This window comes from Dryas octopetala, chromosome 1 (genome assembly GCF_963921425.1).
Source record: "Dryas octopetala chromosome 1, drDryOcto1.1, whole genome shotgun sequence".
Lineage (NCBI taxonomy): Eukaryota > Viridiplantae > Streptophyta > Magnoliopsida > Rosales > Rosaceae > Dryas > Dryas octopetala.
Window position 1 is genome coordinate 2,883,680 of NC_141366.1, and position 23,514 is coordinate 2,907,193.

Consider the following 23,514-nt stretch of genomic DNA (forward strand, 5'->3'; position numbering starts at 1 on the left):
TCTGAAGAGGGAAGACTGCGCGCCTAGGTTCGAATATTCTTGTGCTTCTTTACGCTCTGAGCCTTCAAAGCTCCGGTTCCGGGGTTTTACCGTGCAGTGAAGCGTGAACCGAGAGCAGAGTATCCGCTTTGCCCTTTGTCAATGACTATGCAAATCTAACAAATTCTGTTATCTACCATTGCATCAGCAGAGTATAGCAAGCGCATCGTTTTTTACTGTATGCAATGAAATTATTTTAACGAAAACGACATTTTTGAAGTGAAGATTAAATTATTTTAACTAAAAACATAGAAAATTACTTATCTGATTCATTTTATGAGTAAAATGGATCGATGAAAGTTAAGAGTCAAGATTATAGTCAACCTCTGACGTTATAAATAATTGAATAGGTTGGTAACTTGGTATTAGGGGTGTGTTTCGGCCGGATCGGATCGGAATTAGGGTGTTTCAATTTCAATCCAAAAAATTTTGGAATGGAATTTATGTTCTAATTTTCATTCCAAAAAATCGGAATTTCAACATCTCATTCCGATTCGGAATTTTTGGATTTCTTGGAATTTTCGGAATTTTTTGGAATATAACATTTTCGAAACTTTCGGATAAACATTTGAAATTTTCGAATAAAAAATCGAAATTTTCACATTTTCATAATATTTTTTAGAACATGTTCGGATTTTTTTTCATAATAGTTTGGTCTCCCAAAGCGCATCAACGAAACTCTCTGCGGACAAAATTCTACATTTTGTCGGTTCAACTCACTTGTTAGAAAAAAGCTTTCGTTGGCCACCTCAATCGGCTATTAGTTATTGTATCTTTTCACCGGCATCAAATTTTTAGGCGCGAACTAATTACGTTAATGTATGGTATATATTATGTATGTTATAAGATAAATAAAGGGCAAATTACACAAAAGTACCTCAACTAACTACCCTATATCACTTGAGTACCCCAATTAAAAAAAGTTGCTCGTAGGTACCTCAATTACTGATTTTGCACATCCAGGTACCTCCGTCAACTTTTCCGTCAGGCCTGCCGTTATTTGTCTACGTGGCACACTAGAAACATGCCACGTGGATAACAAAAAAAAAATTTTAAAAAAAATTTTAAAAAATGAACTAATTATTTAAAAAAAAATTAAAATATTAAAAACTCAAAAAAATAAAAAATAAAAACAATAAAAATGGAGCACTTGCAGCACCCCTCCCTCCGCCCTCCGCCTCCCACCTCTCCCCCGAGACCCACCCAACCCCAGCCACCCACCCCTCCGACCCCAGCCACCTTGCCGGCGACCCCAGCCACCACGCCGGCAAGGTGGCTGGGGTCGGAGGGGTGGGTGGCTGGGGTTGGGTGGGTCTCGGGGGAGGGGTGGGAGGCGGAGGGCGGAGGGAGGGGTGCTGCAAGTGCTCCATTTTTATTGTTTTTATTTTTTATTTTTTTGAGTTTTTAATATTTTAATTTGTTTTTTAATAATTAGTTCATTTTTTAAAATTTTTTTTTTTATTATTTTTTTTGTTATCCACGTGGCATGTTTCTAGTGTGCCACGTAGACAAATAACGGCAGGCCTGACGGAAAAGTTGACGGAGGTACCTGGATGTGCAAAATCAGTAATTAAGGTACCTACGAGCAACTTTTTTTAATTGGGGTACTCAAGTGATATAGGGTGGTTAGTTGAGGTACTTTTGTGTAATTTGCCCATAAATAAATTATGTATGGTATATATTATGTATGTTATAAGAGAAATAAATTATGTATGATATATATTGTGTATGTTTAATGTTATATATTATATATTATAACACACATAATATATAAGAGAAATAAATGTCACTATTAATGTATAATAGGCTTAATAGCACATATCTTAGAGGTGGATGATTAATCTTTGGACCTCATCCAACATTGTTAGAATAAATGTCACTAGTAGATACATGTTACTCATATATATATATATATATCATGTTTGAAATTTTGAATATAATAAGCTTAAATATTTAGTAATTAGTAATTACAATTGGTGGGATATTCTAGTTGAAACAACTGTAGAATTGCCCCATATCTTCAATTCCCCTCCCTAATTAAAAAAAAATAGTAATTACATGTACGGAAAAATGTGGGTGTTTGTGTTACCAACTTACCATTTATGTTATTATGATACACATATATTTATAATGTACATATGTTTATATTAATAGTATTAGTCATCTTTTTAAAAATATTTGTTATATGTATCATACTAAATAAATGATAAAATATATAATATTAATATAAATATGAAATAAATTGGCATAATTTTGGAAATATCGGATTGGAATGCCTTCGGAACATTTCGAAATTTTTCGGATCGGAATCGGAATTTACATAAACAGTCCAATTCTAATCCAATTTTTTTCAGAATTTTCAGATTTCGGCATTTTCGGATTATGAATAAAATTGAAAATTTTCGGATAGGAATCAGTTGGATTCGGATTTTTCAATCCAAATCACACCCTTACTTGGTATGCGTGAAAAATCTTGCAGTTGAATAAGTCGAATTATAATCGATATCATAAGTATTTTTTGTCTAAAAAACTCCCATGAGCTATAAAAGTAATGATCTGTGTTTTAAGTTAAAATAGTATAGCCTCATAAAAATGTGATCACAAAAAACTTATATTTCTGTCTATTGCGAATGAAGAAGGTGAAAGAGGGAATATATTTATCTTCTACATTTTTTATTTTTTACATTTGTTTTTCTTTTGTCTTGGTGAAATTAAGTCTAATATGACAAAAAATTTATATTTAAATCAAACAAGTTGTAATGATAAATTTGTTGACATTAAAATTATAGTGACTATCAACCAAAAAGAGTTATAGTCACCAAAGTGGAATTAAGTCTGAATTGTATAGTATATTAACTTTTAATTTTAATCCAACTAGAAGATATGCCATCTGCCTCTCTAATCCAAACGACATGTCGTTCATGTACAAACTGCTTGGTTGACACTTGACAGTAATAAATTGTTCGGTACATAGGAGGGCCCAAGGCCCAAAACACAAAAGACTAACTCAAAACCAAGTGGACACCAAGGTGGGGGCTTATTTTAGATTGAGAGACCCAGATTCAAAGACAGCCCAAACTAGTCAGCCCATCAGCTGCACTGTTTCTCTCCCTGTAAATCATGGATCAGCTCGCATAACCAATCTCTGATTATGAAGCATTAATTAAGCATTAATTAAGAATTAATTAATCATTGCATACCAAATTTGCTAGATTTAATGACATTGGGCCTCCAAAGCCCAGATTAGACCACCTGTAGATATTTTTTTTTTGAGAGCAGCTATTTGTACACCTTTTTTTTCTTTTTGCACACACTTTTCTCTTACACACCTCCTATCATTTTTTAAAATATAAAACTTCTTTTTAACACACCTCTCTTATTACCAAAATACCTCAAATCTCATTAATCTTACCAAATTTCTTTTACACACCCCACTCAATCTATTCAAACAATACACACTCACTTAACTCTTTCAGACAATACACACCCCCACCCTCAACCTCACGACCACCCAATCCTAGCCAAGAACACGGGCCTGTATACCAACATCATCATCGGAGCCATCACCACCGCCGTCAACTCAGCTGTCGAAGTCGCAGTCAACTCATTATTGTCAATCTGTCGTTGGTGGTCTCACCACCTTACTACAACACCATAGCCATTGTTGTCAACTCATTGTTATGCTTTAAGCTAAATTATTTTCAATTCATATGCAAACCTAGGGTTTTTTTATCAAATTTAAATTGGTTAATCCATCTCAAGACCTATTTTTTTCTGTTGAGATAATTTGGAGTGCAGGTTTTCTGGGTTTCAAGATTGAAATTTCGGGTTTGAGTTATAGGGTTTCGCAGGTCGTTCGGCACTGATCTACCAAACATTTATATTTTGTTCGGTAGTAAGCTACCAAACATTTCGATTTCGTTCGGTACTAAGTTGTCAAACTTTTCAGTTCGTTCGATAGCTTATTGCCAAATGAAACTGAAAGGTTCGACAGCTTACTACCGAACGAAACCGAAATGTTCAGTAGACCAGTGTCAAACGATCTGCGAATCCAAAAATGAATAACCAGAAAATTCACTCTTGCATTCTAAAAAACCTCATTCCAAATCATCGCAAACAAACAAAAAATGTATTATGATTGATTAACTAATTGAAATTAGATAAGAAAGCATTAGATTTACATTCAAATCCAAAATTTTTAGGTCAGTATGCATGGGCGGCAATGAAGGCGGGTTGATTGTGGGAGGTGGGTGTCGGCAATTTTGGGATGGAGGTGGGGTCACGGGTGGGGTGTGTTTTGATTGTGGTTGGAGGTAAGGTTAAGGGTGAGGTGTGTAAGGAGAGTTTTTTTTTTTTTTTTTTTTTTTTCAAATAATGTGGGTTGTCTTTTAAGGTAATTTCTCTTTGTGTCAATTAAGTAATTTCACAAAATAAGTTAGTGGGGGTGTGTAAAAAAAAAAAAAAAGATGTGCAAATAGCAGCACTTTTTTTTTTGTTACATGATCACCTGTAGATTCGTTCCACACACTCTGATAAAACGTGGCTATATTGCAAACAAGTACAAAGGATCCTACTCAGTCATATATTTAGCACAAAAGTGCTAACAAATACCCATACACAAAGTTACAAATAGTATTAGCCCATCTTATGCTACCACAAAAGCACTAGACGAACCTGTAAAGTGGCGAATCGATCCCATGAATCTCTTCGAGGCACCAAAATGTCTTATTCTGTACACTCCGGGAGTTGCAGACTGAGGAATTCTCCATTCTATGGTTGCCTTACTTTTAGTACTGAGTTTGGCAGGTCTTGACCACTTAAACCGCAGGCAGAAATCATCATCATCATAAGCTGGAACCCAACTATCCTTTCCATGGAGAATCTCCACAAGGGAAAATGTACCTTCTGTCATAAGGTCATTTCGAGGACAAGCCGACCAGAAGGTAACTGTCACCTTGTCGCCTCTTTTAAAGGTAGAATTCCGAGGAACATCAGAGCTGCAGTCCCCGAAAGAAACACCGCGAGGGGTTGCATCCATCACAACTGGTGTAAGTAAGCTTATTTGCTTATCGAGGAGATCTGGGGGTTGTGGACCTGGTTCTACAGGTTGGGCACTGATGAGAGCTCTAGCAAGCCTATTGAACTCCTGAATGTAGGCACTTAGCGTGTGTGGTCCATACAGAGTTGAGGCACCCTGGGAAGCATAATGTGTTAAAGGAAATGAATTACAATGATGAATTTAGATTTATATTCTAACATCCCTAAGACTAAAAGGTATAATCAAACATTTATTTATGAATTTTGATCCATAAAGCCACTACAGAAGTTATCAAAATAAAACTTGAAGAAAAAACAAAAGGTGAAATCAAGCCATTTACAGAGAGAGGCTGATGGACCATGACATGAATTATTTATTGACACCACACAGGTTCCCAGCCTAAAACCACTTCCTAGTTCCCACAAAGGAATAGCCAGTAGTCTATTCTGGTTACTGAAGAAACTTTCTGAGAAATTATTAAGCTACCTATTTATAACATATTCCAGGTGTATCATCCCTGAAGTTATGTTTCTCCAAAAAACTGAACAATAAAAATCATCTCTGAAGTTAGGAAATAAAATAAGCTTACTAACAAGTTTCCTTGGAGTATGATTTATGACTAATTTTCCTGAAGAAATTTTCTAGATTGCTCTATGATAGAATGTATTAGTAAGTTATGGGTACAAGAAACTAAGAACTGACCTCATATCTCTGCACCTCATACTCTTCAAACGTAGTGACATACTGTGAATAAGTATTAGTCAATCCAGCTATAACAACGTGGATATTTGCACCATGACCATCACTAGTCAGTACTGTCTTCACAGCATCACGAAGACGCCTACCAGCCATTGTTGTAAATTCTGTTAGTAACAAAATCATCAAAAAAGTTAGGAGCCAAACAAATATGTTGATCGGTCTAAAAGAAAGAAGATAGATTTTAGCTGTATCTAGAAGCCATTTTATGAAGAAGAAAGAGAATATATTGGCTACTTCATTTGTAACATTTGGGGAAAGTGAATGAAAAATGTGGTGGAAAGTTACTTCAACAACATGCTAATCATTCACCGAAGGAAGTTGTTCAGACATGAACCTTGGTTGAAAAGTTAAACATGCATTCTTAGAATTTATTTTATAAAATAAGGGAAGAAGAAAGCAGGCAAGATACTACCTCCAGGTACACTGAGAATAGCAAGCTGCCCTATCCGGAGGATCTGAATTGGCAGTATTGAAGGCTGCAAAAGCCATGGACAATGAGGCTTCCGTATAAGTTAAATCATTAATCTTATCAGAAAATATAATGATAGTCCAGAAGACATCTACCAACAATATTTTTGTTCCTCAAAGAAAAAACAACCCTCGTTGACAGAAACAAACTGGTAAAGGACCCTGATAACAAGTTCACAAATCAAATGGATGCAACCTCATGCCTATACAGTATATATATTTTGGATCTACATTTGGCTATCAGATGATTTCACCTGAACGATCCCGAACTAATGCAACCGACTGCTATTTCCTATTGCTCAATGTAGCTCAGATGGATCATGGAAGCGATCTACTTTGTGCATAATCAACATGAATGATGAATCAGATATGAATCTTTTATAAATCATGGACGTTAACAACTACATTCTAATATAATAGATGAAGCTACACACTTGCATAGAGTTGGTTTAAATGAGATACAATATGATCCAACCGTTTTAGGAGTTCCATATTCTGTAACATCATAAAATATGTCCAGAAAAATTGCAACCTACCGCCCAATCATAAGGTTCCTTCATTTCACCAGTATCGAGCAGGATTGGCTTTGGATTCTGACAATCAACTTGTTCCTTGTCTGGTGTTTTAAGTACATTGCGCACCAACCTCCAGAAGGGATTTCCCTGACAACACAGTGACCATGCAAAATAGTCAGTCATTAATTAACATAAGAGCATAGAGCATGCACTACCTATGAAATATTTGCATTTACATGTTACCTGATCATCGCCTTGCTTGAAATCAAAAGCTCCAGGTCCATCAGTGGTCCCAGCAGCAAATCCAAACCCCATTGCAGCAGGACATGTTTTGACTACCTCAGACCCTCCCCCCTGTTTGGGAAGTGTTACTTCAAGTTGAGAGAAGTCGATGTAAGTGTGGCGATAGTCAACCTTCCCCTTCAACTGTTCACATGCTTTGTTGAAAAGATCTACAGCTTTTCTGAGTTGCCTCTCACCAATAATACGTGTACTTTCAAATTCATCTGGGTAACTGTCATGTTATGTACAAAATGCAATTGAGTATTCACGCAGGCATCATATATATACATGTCAACAACTAAAGAAATATAGTGCACAAAGGAACAAATACCCCGGTCCTCGGCCATAGCATAGCTCATTCTTTCCACCGCAGGTGCTGTGATTGAAATCACAAGGTAGCCCAGTATCTATACAGAAAGCTCCTAGCACATTTGGGCTTACATCACCACAATTCGATTGACAAAAGGCAGAAACAAATTGAGGCTTGTCAGCCTGCCTTAGTGCACCCCTGACACGTCTTGCGGCACTCAAGGTCCTGGTTGCTTGCTTACCAGGAGGAGACTGAAAGGATGCAGCAAGCTCCAGTAGCTCATGGTCTGAATCAGAAAGAAAAACTAATTACACAAAATTTCTACTCCCTTTCTTATTGTTCTCGTGAAAAGACAGACATCATTACAGACATAAGTGAGCCTCTGCTAAGACAGACATCATTACAGATAACAAAGGGTGTTGACATGCATATATGTTGGAGCAACATCGTGTGTGTATAGAAGGAATTGTTTCTATGCCAAACAAAAAATTCTAGCCCCCAACGAACGGGATATTTAATACTATAAGTCAGTTCAGCTATACCTGAAGAATCTAAACCAATTTTATATAAACATATGGTAATTAAATGAAACTGGGAAATAGCTTACGATTATCATGACGATCAGAAATTAAGTTTGAGATTCTTCGAGGAATTCCATCAGCAACAAATTCGTCAGAATATGCACTTCTAACACCATTCTCCTCAAACCAGTCTTCCATAAATCGTGCAGCAGCACCCTTGTTATCCCCACTAATTAACGAGTTTGTACGACTCATAGAAGTTCCATGAGTCGCAAACCAATTGAAGCTACCCACTGGACCCCATTGATCATCGACAAACTTTAGAAGAGTCATTTCTTTATCAACATCATACTTGTATTTACTGCGCTCTGCTGCAGGATTATTGAGATAACCACTAGGGCTGCGATTTACGCCAGCATCCAAGAGTTCCCCTGTAAGGAAACCAAAACCTACATGAGAATGTACTCACTAACATTTGAAAAGAAAGAGAAAGGAGTCCAGGATTCTCCCACTTACCCTTATTAATAAAAATTGATCCTGGCGCAAGATTTTCATGAGCTTGAGTAATGCTTTTCTCAATTCCATCAACAAGGACATCAAACGATTGATGCACAAATCCAAGAGATGTTACAATATAAACTATATATTGGAGATAACCCCCAGGGCCAGCGTGGGTGTGAATTCCGCTAATAGCTACATTCTTTTCCGTGTATAGGTCCCCATACCTGCCAAATAACAACACAGTGATATTTCCATCACATAGCCCACAAAGATTCAATCACCCTTGAACCAAACCATAGACTAACCACACCTATACTTTTAGATCATTCATTTTGGAATGCCCTTTATACCAAATTGCTACAGATTTTATGGAACATTAGCGAAATATCAAATAACCAAATAATCAAATTAAGTTTTTCTCTATATCAAATAACCAAATTAGGGAAAATATCTTTCTTACCATGCAAGATACATACTAAACTGTCTAGCCAGATAAAATTACCCATCAAATTAATGCTATTTACAAACTATATATACTCTGAAACAAAAATAGTCCTATTATAACGGTTACCTTGCCTTCAACCTCTCCAGCACTTTGAGTTTCACAAGCTGCGATGCCATGCACGCATCAAGATTCACAAACACCACTCTGTTCCCCTGCGGCTCGGCCACAATGAACGTGCGAGCTCGCAGCCTGAAGTGAACCCCAGAAGCGATCTGCTCCGTGTTCGCATACCCCATCATATTCACATCGGCGGCAGGTCCCGTGATGTCGTAGCTTCCAAGACCAATCAAATAGTTCGAATCGGACTCTACTCCCTCACTAATACAGAGAACGAGTAGAATTGCGATTTTGAAATAGAGAGCTCCATATGTTCTGCGAACCTTGTTATTGCCGAGAGGCCCGAGACCAAAAAACTCCATGGCAGCTTTACCAAATGAACCGATTACAGCTTAACCATTTCCTTCCACTGAAGACAGACACAGAGTCAGAAACTTTGATCACCGGAAAGTAAACAATTAGTGACGACAATTCAACATAATTAGAGGATTAATAAGAAACCGCTTTGAATTTTAAATTGAAATGAGCTCTGAAGCAGTATTTGGTACCTCTAATACACTTTCAGAGCAGTTTTCGGCGATTGTGTGCTCAAACCGAGCCAGTGATTAGAGAGAGAGAGAGAGGTGTGGGGTGGGGTGGTTGGGAGAGGAGAGCTTGAGGCTTGAGAGCACAGCTACGGTTCGCAATGGAGTCAAAGCGAAGAAAAATGAGTATACTGACTGGTAGCGGGGAAAGGAAACCACGGATGCTTAAATAAATGCCTTTCAGGTTTTTTTTTAAATAATTTTTCTGGCTTTGACGTGACGGGTCCTTGGGTGCATGGAATCTCTGCGCAACCGTTGGGGACTGTGAACTGTGAACTGTGAAGTGTGGAAAGTGAAAAGTGTTTGACTGATTGGTCAAATGGATAGACTTGAGGGTTATGTTTTTTGTTTTTATCGAGAAATGAACTCAGAAGTCAGAATAAAATTATTTAGATCATAGTAAGTTAGTAACTCACCACACTATTTAGAATAAAATTATTGACAGGGTTAATTTCCTCTTACTTTCAAACAATTTTCTTTGACTGAGTTATAAGTTCCTATTTATGGTCAATTGAATTTAACTGATCACAAAAGCGTTTGTTGATTGTTGTAATGCTATGAATATGGTTCATTGTAAATTACACTGATGCCCATTAAATCCTCACTTAAGCCCTTGAATTTTAAAATGAACGATATAGACTTAAGGGTCATATCAGAAAAAAGAGTAAGGGCCCGAGATACAACAATCAACCCAAAACAGCCAAACATAGGCCCAAGACAACAATCAGTTGAGGATCAAACGAGACATGTATTAGAAATAACTCCATGTTGACCGGCGCTCTATACTCCTAAAAATGCGATCACATAATCGATACATGCTACTTCATTGATGTTACGTTAAGACAACACTAACAAACATTACTCCTGAATATACAATTTCTCTAAACCTAAACAAGAGTCCACCCAAAATCTAATACTCTTCAACCAATTGCCTTAGACTGTATGAAGTAGAATGGTACAGTGTATGAAGTAGACCTCAAGCCCACGTGTCAGAAATTGAGTTGAACAACATGAATTTTCCATCCACCCATGATTGGCTGATGATACAGATACATACATGACTTTCAGTTTTATGTGTACATCATCAATATTTGCCCATTAAGGCACGTATGTCAAAGCCCAGGCTGCCCAGCATCTTCACAAAGTTGTTAAGGCAGCCCAGGTTATGCCAAAAATGCACTGCCATGAGGAAAGATCGCTGAAACTCCCATAGGGCCCTCTTGAAGTTTATATAAGGTTATCACCCCCAACATAATCCCAGACAAGTACTCTTCATATTGCTTAATCCAGTATTTTTCCTTTGCTTGTACTAAAAGTCACAAAAATTAGTGAAACAAGTATCGGAAAACCTATCTTGTTGAATAATATGATATGTTGCATTACTAGACTATGAAATTAGTTTACAACTAAAGTCCATCAGTTTGCAAAAAAAAAAAAAAATGTTTATTACTAGCTGGATGAATGGTAGATCTTAAATTCAATTCTATTGGAGGGCCAAAAAAAAAAAAAAAAAAACCTGAAGATAACTTAACCATTTAATGTTAAACCATCAAATGCTGCAAAACATTATAGAAGACCCAAAATCATAATCACAGTACATCTCCAATTAATTTGCAAATGGCAACCTTCTAATGCAGGTCATACCAAACCATCTGTTTTAGTATAAACCCAAGTCGTAGAGTTAGGACAATTTAGAGTAATTCCTCCCCTGCTTCTGCATAACAAACCATCTTCTTATATTTGCTAACAATAAGCTTGATAGAAATGTTTCTTTCTTCATTCTTTTTTAGGTTCAATGCTTATTGCTTGGTTAAGATCATTTGTGCAAACAAAAAATTACCCTTTCCTCATCAAATAACTCTAAAACAAATTTTGTTGTCCATTGTGACTTGAGAACTTACCCAAAAGCCCTATTATACAAGTTTTAAAGAATTTGCTGTATTGACTGTATTCAATTTGAATTTGTTGATAAACTCGCGCCTCATCCGTCTTATTTGAGTTTGAACTTTGAGATGAGAGGATTTGGATAACATCTCATCGTCAAGTTTTAGAAGATGAAAACAACTAAAGATAATTTATTGTAAAGAATTTATATGCATTTGTAGAAGAACATCAGGAGGAGTCTGTAGAGACAACAAGCTAGGACCGCAAATTGATAATTTATGACGAACAAAAATACATGACATTAGCAATTAGATTTGGCTTATTGACTAAAGTAAGATAAAATTTCAAAATTTATTAAGAAAAAAGATCTACAATGACTATTATGTAATATTAAAATGTTTATTGATTTAAATGGAACTTGCTAAACTTTGAATTAAATGATTGAGAATTGAATATTGATGAAAAACTTGATAAATATAAAAATTTGATTGAAAAAATAGGAAATTACATCCAAAGAGTACAGAAGAATTAGAATTCGGGATGATCTAAGGCGAAAGCCCAGCCCTAATTCATTATTAAAGTTAAGATGGGCTAATGGGCCAAACCCAATTGTGAGGCCCAAAGGCGAAGCCCAGCGTAAAACTAACGCGAACGCTAACCGCCGACATTAGAAGACTTACGCACCGCCTTGGTCTCGATTATAAATAAAAGAGTGCCTTAACGGTCACCTCCATTCACTATTCCTTCACTAATACACTTTACACACAGAGAGTCACAGAGCTCTCAGTCTCAGAGAGAGCCTCAGTCCTCCCTCTCTCTTTATCTCTCTCTCCTCCTCTTCCATTCCCATACACAACACAATGCCTCTACTCCACCACCGCCCTTCCCCTTCCTCAAACTCCCGCCACTTTCGATGACTCCCTTGAAGGAAACCCTAATTCCTACCGAGGTCACATTGATTCCATTACGTTTGTTTATCTTCACTGTTTTGTTTAATGGAATTTTGTGTGTCTGATTTTTCTTTTTTTCTTTCTTTCTTTGTATTTCGGGTTACCCTAGGTTGGTTGCGTTGCTCCAGGAGTCACTGAGGTTCGACGGCCCGGCCCGGTGAGGTGGTGGTAGGAACTCTGAGGTTCCAATCCAAGTCATGCCTGGTGCAAGGTATCAAATTCTTGTCACTCCCACCTACTCACTCACTTTCTTTTTATATTTATTATTTATGTGCGCTTCTTTCTTCCGTTTATTGTTATTTTTTGTATTTCCTTTTTCCCTAGTCTAATTTATGGTTGAAATCCCTTCTGCTGCTTATTCATTATGTTCTCTCTCTCAATTGGAGTTGGAGGTCACTAAGTATTCATTATCGCTACTCATAATTGATAATACAATATGCTCTTGTAGCTCAGTTGGTTAGAGCACCCGTTTAGTAAGCGGGAGGTCTTGAGTTCGACTCTACGAGAGCAAATAAAAACTTCTTAATTACTTGCTCATTCTTTGTATAGTTCAGTGTTAATTGTTAAACTATAGCAGTATTGCACTCCCCATATGTCCCATCCAACATTAATACACCTTCATCTATCACTTCCATTCTGTATGCAAGGGCGAATCATGAGAAAAAGATCATCCTCCTTCTGTTATTACATGGTGGTTGACCCTGTGATGGGAACTGGGAAGGTCCTGAGTCATATCTAATGCAAGGTCTCAAATTGTTGTCACCCCATTCACTTTATTCATTTATTTATGGGTATGGCCGTTTATATATATTTGCGCTAATTTCTTCCTTTTATTGTTAATTTTTGTATTTCCTTTTCCCTTACTGTTGGTGCTTCTTTATGGTTCAACATTCTTTTCCTTTCCCCAAGAATCTAACTAAGTCTTCAATTAATTGTAATCTGATCTGACCCAATTAAGGTTGTTATAAATTAACAACATTCTTCTTCAAAGTTGGTTCAAGGTTTCGATCATTGCTTAGAGTCACTGCAGTGCAGGCATACATAAGACATTGACGACGAATAATGCATGCGTGAATCAGAAGTGAAAGGAAAACCACAAAGAGTTTTTTATGGTTATGGTTCTTGATGGTTTGGCCTTCTTTTCCTTTCCTTTCCATTATTTTGGGACCTCAAGAATCTAAGACTTCAATTAATTGTAACCTGATCTAATTCTTTCTTTTAGTAATTGGTCGAAGGGTTGGAAAATAGCTAAAGAGGGAGGTTGAACAAGGCTAATGAAATGAAAAGAAATCATCTATTGACTATCTTATGTGCTTAGTAAGTTTGGGTGCCCCATCCCCATGTTCGTTCTATCTATCTTTCTTTTATGATTTTTTCTTCTTTCTATCACCAACTAAGTTACTCACTATATATTGCTTTCTGAAGTCTTGTACTGTCTGATGTTCTATTTGTAAGGTGAATTGGAGGGAGGGAGGGGAATGCTATTATATCAAAATTACAAACCTACATCAGTAATCAAGGCAAGGATGAAAGTATTCATTACATATAGTTGGTGTTGGCGTTGCCCAATTAACTAATCGACTGTAAGTATTCATTACCTCTAGTTGCTTGTGTCTTTCCTTTTCATGTGATCAATGAAAATTAGATATATCAATGTAGTTAGCCTCTTCAGCAATGTAATATTCTGAATATTCCACTGCTGTTGTGTTGTGTTCAAATTTTGATAGATATATTGCTGAATAAATTGACTTTTATTCTCCAAATGAAGGTGGCTTGTTCTAAGTACCCCATAATACATATGCTCTCGTAGCTCAGTTGGTCAGAGCACCCGTTTAGTAAGCGGGAGGTCTTGAGTTCGACTCTCAACGAGAGCAAGCAAATCTAAACTACTTCATTACTTGCTTGCGTATAGTTCAGTGTTAATTGTTAAACTATACCACCATTGCATTCTCCATATGTCTCGTCCAACAATGATACACCTCTTCCTGTATGTTGTTTTGCATTTAATCAGATGAAGGTGAAAACTCTCACATAATTCCCCTCAGTCCTCACTCTCTCTCTCTCTCTCTCTCTCTCAGTCACTCAGTCAGTCACTCCCTTTCTCTTTCTCTACAGTCAGTCAGTCAGTCTGTCTCTCCTCTCAATTGGTGATCGAGACCTGTGTTTCATCACACGGACTCTGACTTACTCTGGAATTGTCGCACGCTTGAGTGAGCCAGGGATTGAAAAGATCAAAGAGGCCTTCCACTTGTGGTGGAATTCATTCATAGGTTTCCGGTAATTTATTGTTCCAATGACTGTGCTTGAATATGTAAACAAGTATGATGACCTAAGACTAAGCGACATGGAATATCAAAAGGATGATACCACTGCCACTGTATCGTTTGCTGGTTGGTATTCAAAATTAGGGATTCTATTTATCTGATCTAGGGTTTCATATCATCTGTCATTCGTTCTGCTCTGTTTTTGTTGAATTGAATAATTAATTTTTCTCCTATTCAGGCAAGGGCGAATCATGAACAAAAGATCCTCCTCCTCCTGCTCCTTCTAAAAAATTTTCTTTTGCGATGAATCATGGTGGTGGAGGTTGTGGAAACTGGGAAGGTCCAAGTCATGGCTAATGCAAGGTCTCAAATTGTTGTCACCCCCACTCACTTTTTATTTCTTTATTTTTTATGGTTATGGCCATATATATTTATATGCACTTCTTTCTTCCTTCTATTGTTAATTTTTGTATTTCCTTTTCCCCTAGTCTACTTTATGGTTGAAATCCCTTCTGCTGCATTTTATGTTCTCTAAACTCATACTTCCTTTCGTCACAAGGACTAAAAACCATGCATGATGTGGTGTTGGTGTTGCCCAATGAACTAATCGATTAATTACTGTAAGTATTCATTATCTCTAGTTGCTTGTGTCTTTTCATGTGATGAATGAAAATTAGATATCGTTAATTACTCAGTATTCATTATCTCTAGTTGCTTGTGTCTTTTTATGTGGTCAATGAAAATTAGATATCGTTGTAGTTAGCCTCTTGAGCAATGTAATCAAAACACGTGCACAGTGTCTGTGTGAGATCTATTTGAAGTTTCCAATATATAGGCACTTAGGCATGAATGACACTGAATTTTGTTGGTGGTTTCTTTAGTGAAGCTCTGTACAGCTATTGGTCTAATTTAATTTTGCTCCAAGTTGTCGATCATCAAATACTATTTTTCCTTTTCTTTCTTTGCAAATAATAGCAACTAATTCATTCCATTTTTTCTCGCCTTACTACTAATTTTCCAATGCTATGAAAAAGAAATACCTGGATCATATAACGGAGTGAAGTTGAGTCTTGTAGATCAGAAGTATAAAACTAATTGCATTAGTATGTTGTTTGGCTGTCCAGTCCCATGGAAAATTCTGGATTTACCCCTGCTTAGATGTGTTTTCTTCTCATCATATGTGGTTGACTTAATCTGGTTTTTTCATTAATTGTTTTACCAGGCTTAGAATCCTCGTTTTTCTATTAATTGTTCTTTGTATTGAGATGGCTTCCTTATACTTGGGGATATTAAAAAAATTGTGTCAGTTAGTTTATCATTTTCTCTGCGGGAAACAGCCCTTGAATGATACTTATTCTCTTATGTCTTTCAAGTAGTATCTGTTTGAGTTCAATGGGCTTTATGTTTGCAGGTACGTGACAACATTTTATTTAGATCTTTCTTGAATCTGCAAGATATGAGAAGGCAATTGGTGTGACTGCATTGTGACATGACCTTCACTTATTGCCTGTAAGCGCTTTAGAAAGTTCTATCTTCCTGCTAGTTCCTAAAGTACTTTTAAAGATTGTTTAATTAAAACTTGCTCTAAGTAATGATGCTCTGTCTCAATTAATTAAGGCATCCCATCAACACCTTCATGGAAAAAAACAGATAACATGCTTTACCCAACCACCTTAATTCTCATTGAAATTACCTAAATTTTGAACACCAGGCATTGACTTGTATTTGGTCTTCATTAATTATATCATTTTTTGGGACTTAATCTGGTTGATGATTTGAGTTACTGAGTTAGGAAAATGAAATTCAATTGTTGATATTCAGAGTTAAGCAAATTCCTCATTTTCACAGAGTTAAGCATTTCATGTGTTTCTCATTGCTTCTTTTAATATTTTGATTATGTTGGCTTGAAGAACTATGATATAGAAGGAAACTTAAATCTTTTTGTTTACTTGATGTCTGTTGATTTGGGTATGAATGTGAATGGGCTCTTCGTTATTGATAGGTCCATTCAGGGGTAATAATTGAAGTCATATATTCAGCAGTCCGTTTGGTTTGGAATTTTGGATACCCTAATTACAATAGTGTGCCCTAATTGCAGTACCTTCATCTCTAAAGTAACCTTGTGATATGTCAAGGTCTCGGAGGCAGGAGAGAATTCGAGTTTTGGACAGTGGCAACTATATTAAGTCTTGTTTGAGCGCTGTCAAAAAATACTTATTCTTGATGAAGCAACTGCAGCTGTGGATTTCAGAACTAATGCTCTTATTCAAAAAACTATTTCTGAAGAACTTAAAATTGTGTACAATGCTCTTTATTGCTCAATCATATCAGTAGAGATTTTAGATCTTCGTTTGTTATTTTCAATTCATTCAATATCATGTCGATTACATTTTGGTCTGTGGTTAATGGTTCATGTTCTGTTGTAGGTGTTGTTTGAAAAGGTGTTGTTTGAAATTCTACTTCTTTATGTTCCTAATTTGGATCTTTATCCGGGCTACACTGTTATGCAATCCGAGACTTTTGACAATGTTTAATATGAATCACTACCTGGAGAAGATAAAATTTGCCCTGGAAGGCATTGTTATAAGGTTTTAGGTATTGTTGCAGAAGGATCAACATGGTTGGGGAGTTGCAAGTCTCAACGCAAGTCTAGAGGACCTCTTCAGTGAGGTAGCTAACAAATAACTTAAGGAGGAATGCAGGAAGTTTGATAGCAAATGTTCCCCTCCTAAAACAACAGCTCGATTGTTGGACAAGGTTAATCAATTTCTATATCCTCTTTCTCAAACTTCTTTTAAATCAATTACACGAGCCAGGATACCATTGCTCATGTTTTCTGGTGGTATGTGCTTACTATATAGATGCCTTTTGTCCCATTTGAGGTGGAGTCTTTTGAGGAGCTATTGGTGTTGTGAGAGATCTAGTTATTTCCTATTGGTCTAGGCATATCAGATTGAAAAGTGATACCCTCTCTGAAAATGACTAATATATTAGACATATTTGGTTATAAAAGTTCTTCATTGTATCCAGCTGTTGGCTATTGAATCATTGCCAACGAAAATAGAGACAGAAAGAGAAGTAATGACTTGTGTGATTTTCCTTTTTAGCAATGATGTTGAATACACTCATAGAAGTTTCAATTGTGGGAATTAGTCCGCTCACCAAAAAATAAAGAGGCGAGAATTCCATTCACATAGCTATGAGATTATCCATCCTCATTAGTTGCTAGTGGCAGGCAGCGAATGGCATTGTAATGCGGTAATGCACTATCATGTTTACCTTTAAGAAAGATTACTTTGTGATGCAATATAATGCTCTTCTTTTTGATGCAGTAGATTCAGAAGTATTTGATGATTGTGTGATGGGTACTTTTGAATATTGCATGTGGTGGTCGATGGATTAGGCTGTTACAGAGCTATTCAAAGCTATTAGTGCTGGTAAATTTTCAATTTAAACTGATGATACCCTCATTAAAGAATAATGCTTGTGAACTTTTTCTACTATTGCTTATTCATCCTCAGAAAGACATTTGTAAATGTCATAATTTGTGCAGGGAACTCAGTAGGCCATTGATTGGAGTTGATTCCACAACAACATTCACACGTAAAGGTAAAGTATATTTCTTTCTTTGATTGATATTAGCACTCACTCCAAGATAACCAAATGATTTAGTTAATACTTTTGAATGCTTAATTATATTCTCTCATTATTTTGCAGGGACGAGTATCATCTGGTATTAATTTTGCAATACCTAATTGTATATGGAAACCTTTACATTGACATGTTTGGATTGATCAATTTATCTATTGCGTATGTAAACGTATCTCTCTCTTCTTATTTATTTTACATACTATTTTTTTTTGTCAAAAAACATACCAGACTATTTGGAAAAAGCATTAACACCTCACTTTTTTATTGGATTAAACACTTTTGCAGTTCGTATTTACTTTTCATTTTTTGAAAAAAAAAGGGTTTATTTTTCAATTTAGTAGTTACTGAATTAATTCTTAAAAGTTTTACTAAATAGAGAGTTGAAACGATTGCGACTTTCTTTTCCCACATTTTTGTTTTTTATGGTGTAAAAAAAAACTTTGTTCGTTAGATTCTAGTCCATGTTCATGAGTTGTGGTCTGATCCAAAATTTCTAGTGTTTTTGTTTTTATTGTAGAAAATTCTCTATTTATTTAATTAATCTACAGTTTAGTTGTTGCACGGTTGCACCCAACATCCAATGAAATAAGCGTGTCCATTTGAAAGTTTGGTCCAAACGGAGTTTGAACTTCGTTTAAATGGATCAGCTCCAATCCGGCCCTCTAAAGAAGATCCAACCCGCAACCGACATTAGAATGGGCCCAAGCCAATTGTCAAGCGCAAAGGCGAAGCCCAGCGTAAGTAACCGACATAAGGAGGTTGGTGCGTGAAAATTACGCACCGCCTCAATCTCGATTATAAATGGGCCCAAGCGTATTGTCAAGCCCAAAGGCGAAGCCCAGCATAAGTAACCGGCTTTAGGAGGTCGGTGCGTAATTTTTACGCACCGCCTCAATCTATTATAAATTAAGGAGGGTGTATTCAATTAGAATTTTAAATGACTTTGGTGGAATTAAAAAGTCTGGTGGTATTCAATCAAAACTTTTAAAGAGTTTATAAAAGTCTGGTGGTATTCAATCAAGACTTTTAAAAAGTCTATGGTATTCAATTAAGACTTTTAAAAAGTCTAGAAAAGTGACATGGTATTCAAAAAGTCATTGACTTTATTAAATGATAGACTTTAAAATACTTTCATGGACTTTGTAGTGTAAATTATGTTATATCAAAGTCAATAATTCTCCAGGGTTCCTCCTGCAGATTTCAAAGGATTTCAAATATTAAAAAACTATTAAAAAAGTTGTATTTATTTATTTTTTAAAGAGTGATGCTAAACCCCCTAATCTTATTTTTTCACCCACCTCTTAATTTATTTTTTTCTACTTACTATATCCTCTTATATTAATTTTCTTTTTCTCTTATATTTAATTGACTTCTCATCTTAGGTTGGAACCAACAGCGTTGCCACAATACAATGTAACAGCAAGATATTCAAACCAACCACTTCATAGTTTTAAGTTCTCAACAAAATCACAAGATTATAAATTCATAATTTGAGAAATAATGTTACCACCACATCATATAATGTTTTAACCTGTCAATTCAATTAGACAAATTCTAACAACTCGTTAAAACACAATATTTGACAGTCTAACAACATAAAAACATAAAATTCAGAACACTTATAATAAATAATGGAACAAAATAATTTTGGTCCCTATAATTTTAGTCCCAACTTTTTATATTGTTTGCAAATATTAGGACAATTTATAACACATGCATCTCGGTCTTGAAGCTCATCCCCATTTCATTCACTCACAGAGTACAAAAAAATAAAAAACATATTAGAGAAATCTTAAAATAAATAATAAAAAATTATATCAAAGTTATTAGAAGTCTATAAAAATTCTTCAAAATCTATGAGAAAAGTCAGAGAAACTCTAAATAGAATTCTATCAAAGTTTATGTGGAGTTTATGAAAGTCATTAAAAATTCATCAACTCTACCAAAGTCAATGACTTTTAAAAACTCTACAAAAATCCATTAAAATCTTAATTGAATACACCTGTCTACAACAGACTGACTTCAACGGTCAGCTCCACTCACTAACGCTCGCAGACAGGCCTCCCTCGCGCTCTCTCTCTCTCTCTCTCTCTCTCTCTCTCTCAGAAGTAGAAGAGAGAACCTTTCTCTTAGTCTTCCTCTCCAGTCAGTCTCCGACGGCATTCCCATTCTGGTAGCATTCCCATTCCGGTGGCGTTCCTATTCCGGTAGCATTCCCATTCCGGTGGCATTCCCATTCCTCGACTCCATAGAAAGAAACCCTAATTCCGACCGGATTAATATAGTTTCCTTCCTTCATTGTGTTCTTTGTTTTATGCAATTTTTTCTGTCTGATTTTTCTTTTCCATTCCTATTCCTTGTACACTTAATGCCTCCACTCCACCACCGCCTTTCACATTCCCCAACCCAAACTCAAACTCCCGCCAGAAACCCTAATTCTGACAACGCGTCCTCTGTGACGTGGCAAGGTTCCTTCTCGTTTATTTTCATTGCTTTATTTTTGGGTGCGAGGTATGTAACCTAGCTAGGTTGGTTGTTTGGATCAGTGGCTGAGATTTGAGGACGGCCTGGTTAGCCAAGTATTTGGTGATCGTGCATTGGCGCTTGAGGGCTTGAATAGAGGAAGGCAGGTCACTGATAGGTATATGACGCCTCCTCTGAGCTCTTTTGCGATAACTGTTAGATTTACCCTTTACGTGTTAATTATGATAATTTCTTTACTAGTGTTGAGTTAATAAAGAATGGCGATGATCTACGTGTGACACGGCGCACGATTCCATGGATAGTTTCATTGGATTTCGTGATGGAGGACATAGCTTTGATCATCGACTTTGATCATGCTACTAGGCATTTGATTATGGCCTAGCAGCTATTTTTTTGGGACCTGGACAAAAAGTAGTCATATGGATGAATGTTTGGAATTGGTATTCACTGTGGGAAAACAGTTTATAATTTCAATTAATTTTTTTCCCCTGGTAATTTTTAATCACTCTCTTCTCTCTCTCTCTCTCTCTCTCTCTCTCTCTCTCTCTCTATTGGTTTCACGGATGATTTATGTTTTTAAGAAAAAGTTGACATGTTTCTCCTTGTCTTAGGCACACCCATCGTACAATATCAATATGCTCTCGTAGCTCAGTTGGTTAGAGCACCCGTTTAGTAAGCAGGAGGTCTTGAGTTCGACTCTCAACAAGAGCAAATCAAAACTACTCCATTAGTCCCTCATTCTGTGGACATTTCAGTGTTAAACTATACCAGCATTGCATTTGGATTGTCCATATGTCCCGTTTAACATTGTTACACCTGTTCGGCTATTCCTTATATTGTTTTGCCTTTAATCAAATGAAGGTGAAATGACTTATAATTGTGTGTTCACTACATGTGATTTTTATATGGCTTATGCAGACTACAATGTCTTGATGGAGCTCTCTGAGGAAATGTTGAGTGGTAAGGCATCATTGATGCATGTATCAAGAACAGATTATGAGTTTATAATGTGCCTTCAGTTGTGAACTTCTGTGCCAAAGCACTCTCTCTCTCTCTCTCTCTCCTCTTCTTACTTATTTCTCAAATGTAGGTGATGCATGGGGAAGATTATATCTGTTTGGGTTATCTATTTGGAATAGCTTATATATCTGACATTTCATGCTTTCATGCAAGCACTGTCTGTTTCCAGGTTTGTCCCAACTAATCATTATTTTTTCTTTATATTATTGCTCCTATAAAGATTGTTGTCTTAAAGATTGCTCCTATAAAGATTATTATTGCTCCTATGAACATTTGATTCATGTACTTGGCAACCACACATTCCTATGTGAGATAATGTTAAATTCTTCTAGTGTTTTGTCATTATACTAAGAGGTTGAGTTGGAGGTGCTTTAAAGTTGCTATGTGCAATAAACAGCAATTCAACAGATTTTTAAAATAAGAGAATATGATTTGAGGTTGTTGGAGTAGTGATCAGTGCTTACATTTTTCATGTCATAGTTAACTTACTCCCATCTATATGCTAACCGTTTGTTTTTTAGACGTAAAAAATTACTAATTTTGCAGTGTGATGCATCTACATGTGAAGACAGTTGGATTGGCGCTATTCACACTTCAACATGAACCTGTGGGCTGTGTGTCATTGAAGTTGAGAGATGCATAGATACCAATGCCAGCCTTCACAGGTTGGTGGTTACACTACCTTGATGAAATATAATTTATATCAGCTGACTGCACATATTGTTCCTCACTTTTCGGTACTTATCAAACAAATTTTGTTCTTATCTCAGTACTTCGAAGGTCTCGCATGCCAAGTAGCAGATCATGCATTAAGCCTGGCGCTTTACTTTGCAGAGTCCATAGAATGGTGTATTCACGCTTTAGGTTAACTTCTTTGTCGATAGCATGTTTTAAATATCCTCTACAAAGTATTTAATGTATTTTTATTTTCTCTGTGTGACAGAATACCCCTCTGTGCTCCTCATATTCTGATTTCTATTGATGACAATTGCACCAGCTTCTACAGAGAGAAGGGTTAACTTTGTGTCTCGAAGATGGAAGCATTGGGTTTGGTGAGGTTAGGTTTGGTTTTAATATTTTTCTACTTAATCCACTCGTGTACTTAGGAAGATTATTAGACCATTCATGACTGATTGAACATGTTTCATCTCTAGATATCCACTGAGAAAAGAGAAAATCTGCTAGATTTAGAAGAGAAACTGAGGTTTCTTATTCATATGATCTCGGATCAGTTGCTTCCTTCCTCCGCTAAAGGGCTGATTTTCATATGATGCCAAGACAGAAAGCTGGTCCTGTTTCTGATACTGTCAGTTTGAAGGGGAGTATTTTTCATTTTGTGACGGGTATAATGCTGCCTGGGCTCTTATAATTACAAAATTACATACAGAAAACTGATAAGTAGGTCCCAGGAAGGCCCATGAATACTGAAGCATACATTTTATTATATCAGGAATTGGTTCATAAAGAAAATCTTACACCTTTTTTTCCCACTACACTAAGATTACAGTTTTGGTTGTTGGAAAAAATTGCTTGATTGCTAATACATTATTGATTTCTTGGAGGTTAGTCTTTGATCAGCCTGCCATTTCAATTCACTGTGTTTTGATTGCCATTTGTTATTTTTGTCATTTTGTTCTGTGTTCTCCAATGATGAATACGATTGCACCTGAACTCTATCTCAA

The 23,514-nt window shown here is 36.3% G+C and overlaps 1 protein-coding gene, 2 long non-coding RNA genes and 1 other non-coding gene across 14 annotated transcripts; 3 read left to right on the forward strand and 1 right to left on the reverse strand.

Moving 5' to 3' along the window:
- Window positions 1–4,569: 4,569 nt before the first annotated feature.
- Window positions 4,570–9,715, reverse strand: LOC147296439 (neutral ceramidase 1-like). Its single transcript, XM_086227712.1, has 10 exons — window positions 9,544–9,715; window positions 9,005–9,404; window positions 8,449–8,657; window positions 8,019–8,363; window positions 7,433–7,697; window positions 7,063–7,333; window positions 6,841–6,966; window positions 6,249–6,312; window positions 5,780–5,940; window positions 4,570–5,233 (listed from the first exon to the last, which is right to left on the reverse strand). The coding sequence occupies exons 2-10, from the start codon at window positions 9,355–9,357 to the stop codon at window positions 4,685–4,687; spliced, it is 2,343 nt and encodes a 780-aa protein (XP_086083838.1). The 5' UTR covers window positions 9,358–9,404; window positions 9,544–9,715; the 3' UTR covers window positions 4,570–4,684.
- Window positions 9,716–12,225: 2,510 nt separating this feature from the next.
- LOC147296440 (uncharacterized) lies at window positions 12,226–18,287 on the forward strand. Of its 6 annotated transcripts, none has more exons than XR_015123305.1 (12): window positions 12,226–12,412; window positions 12,523–12,624; window positions 13,061–13,541; window positions 13,636–13,730; window positions 13,869–13,996; window positions 14,916–15,040; window positions 15,237–15,297; window positions 16,089–16,186; window positions 16,776–17,434; window positions 17,785–17,935; window positions 18,010–18,114; window positions 18,231–18,287. It is a non-coding gene; the product is annotated as an uncharacterized LOC147296440 (long non-coding RNA). The 6 variants fall into 6 exon arrangements; XR_015123306.1 differs by having other exon boundaries at window positions 18,013–18,114; XR_015123307.1 differs by having other exon boundaries at window positions 17,104–17,434.
- Window positions 14,214–14,287, forward strand: TRNAT-AGU (transfer RNA threonine (anticodon AGU)). The gene has a single exon. It is a non-coding gene; the product is annotated as a tRNA-Thr (tRNA).
- A 2,120-nt stretch (window positions 18,288–20,407) lies between the features above and the next one.
- LOC147296442 (uncharacterized) lies at window positions 20,408–23,327 on the forward strand. 6 transcript variants are annotated; one of them, XR_015123315.1, is made up of 5 exons: window positions 20,408–21,772; window positions 21,903–22,497; window positions 22,603–22,696; window positions 22,776–22,889; window positions 22,987–23,327. It is a non-coding gene; the product is annotated as an uncharacterized LOC147296442 (long non-coding RNA). The 6 variants fall into 6 exon arrangements; XR_015123316.1 differs by having other exon boundaries at window positions 21,903–22,001; window positions 22,354–22,497; window positions 22,776–23,327; XR_015123318.1 differs by having other exon boundaries at window positions 21,903–22,001; window positions 22,379–22,497; window positions 22,776–23,327.
- Window positions 23,328–23,514: the final 187 nt, after the last annotated feature.

Excerpts from the sequence above, each read along its gene's own strand:
- LOC147296439 (XM_086227712.1), bottom strand. The coding sequence starts at position 9,357 with ATGGAGTTTTTTGGTCTCGGGCCTCTCGGCAATAACAAGGTTCGCAGA. Across the intron at positions 6,313-6,840 it reads AGGAACCTTATGATTGGGCG|CCTTCAATACTGCCAATTCA; the intron begins GTAGGTTGCAAT and ends TGGCTTTTGCAG. Across the intron at positions 5,941-6,248 it reads TATTCTCAGTGTACCTGGAG|AATTTACAACAATGGCTGGT; the intron begins GTAGTATCTTGC and ends TGTTACTAACAG.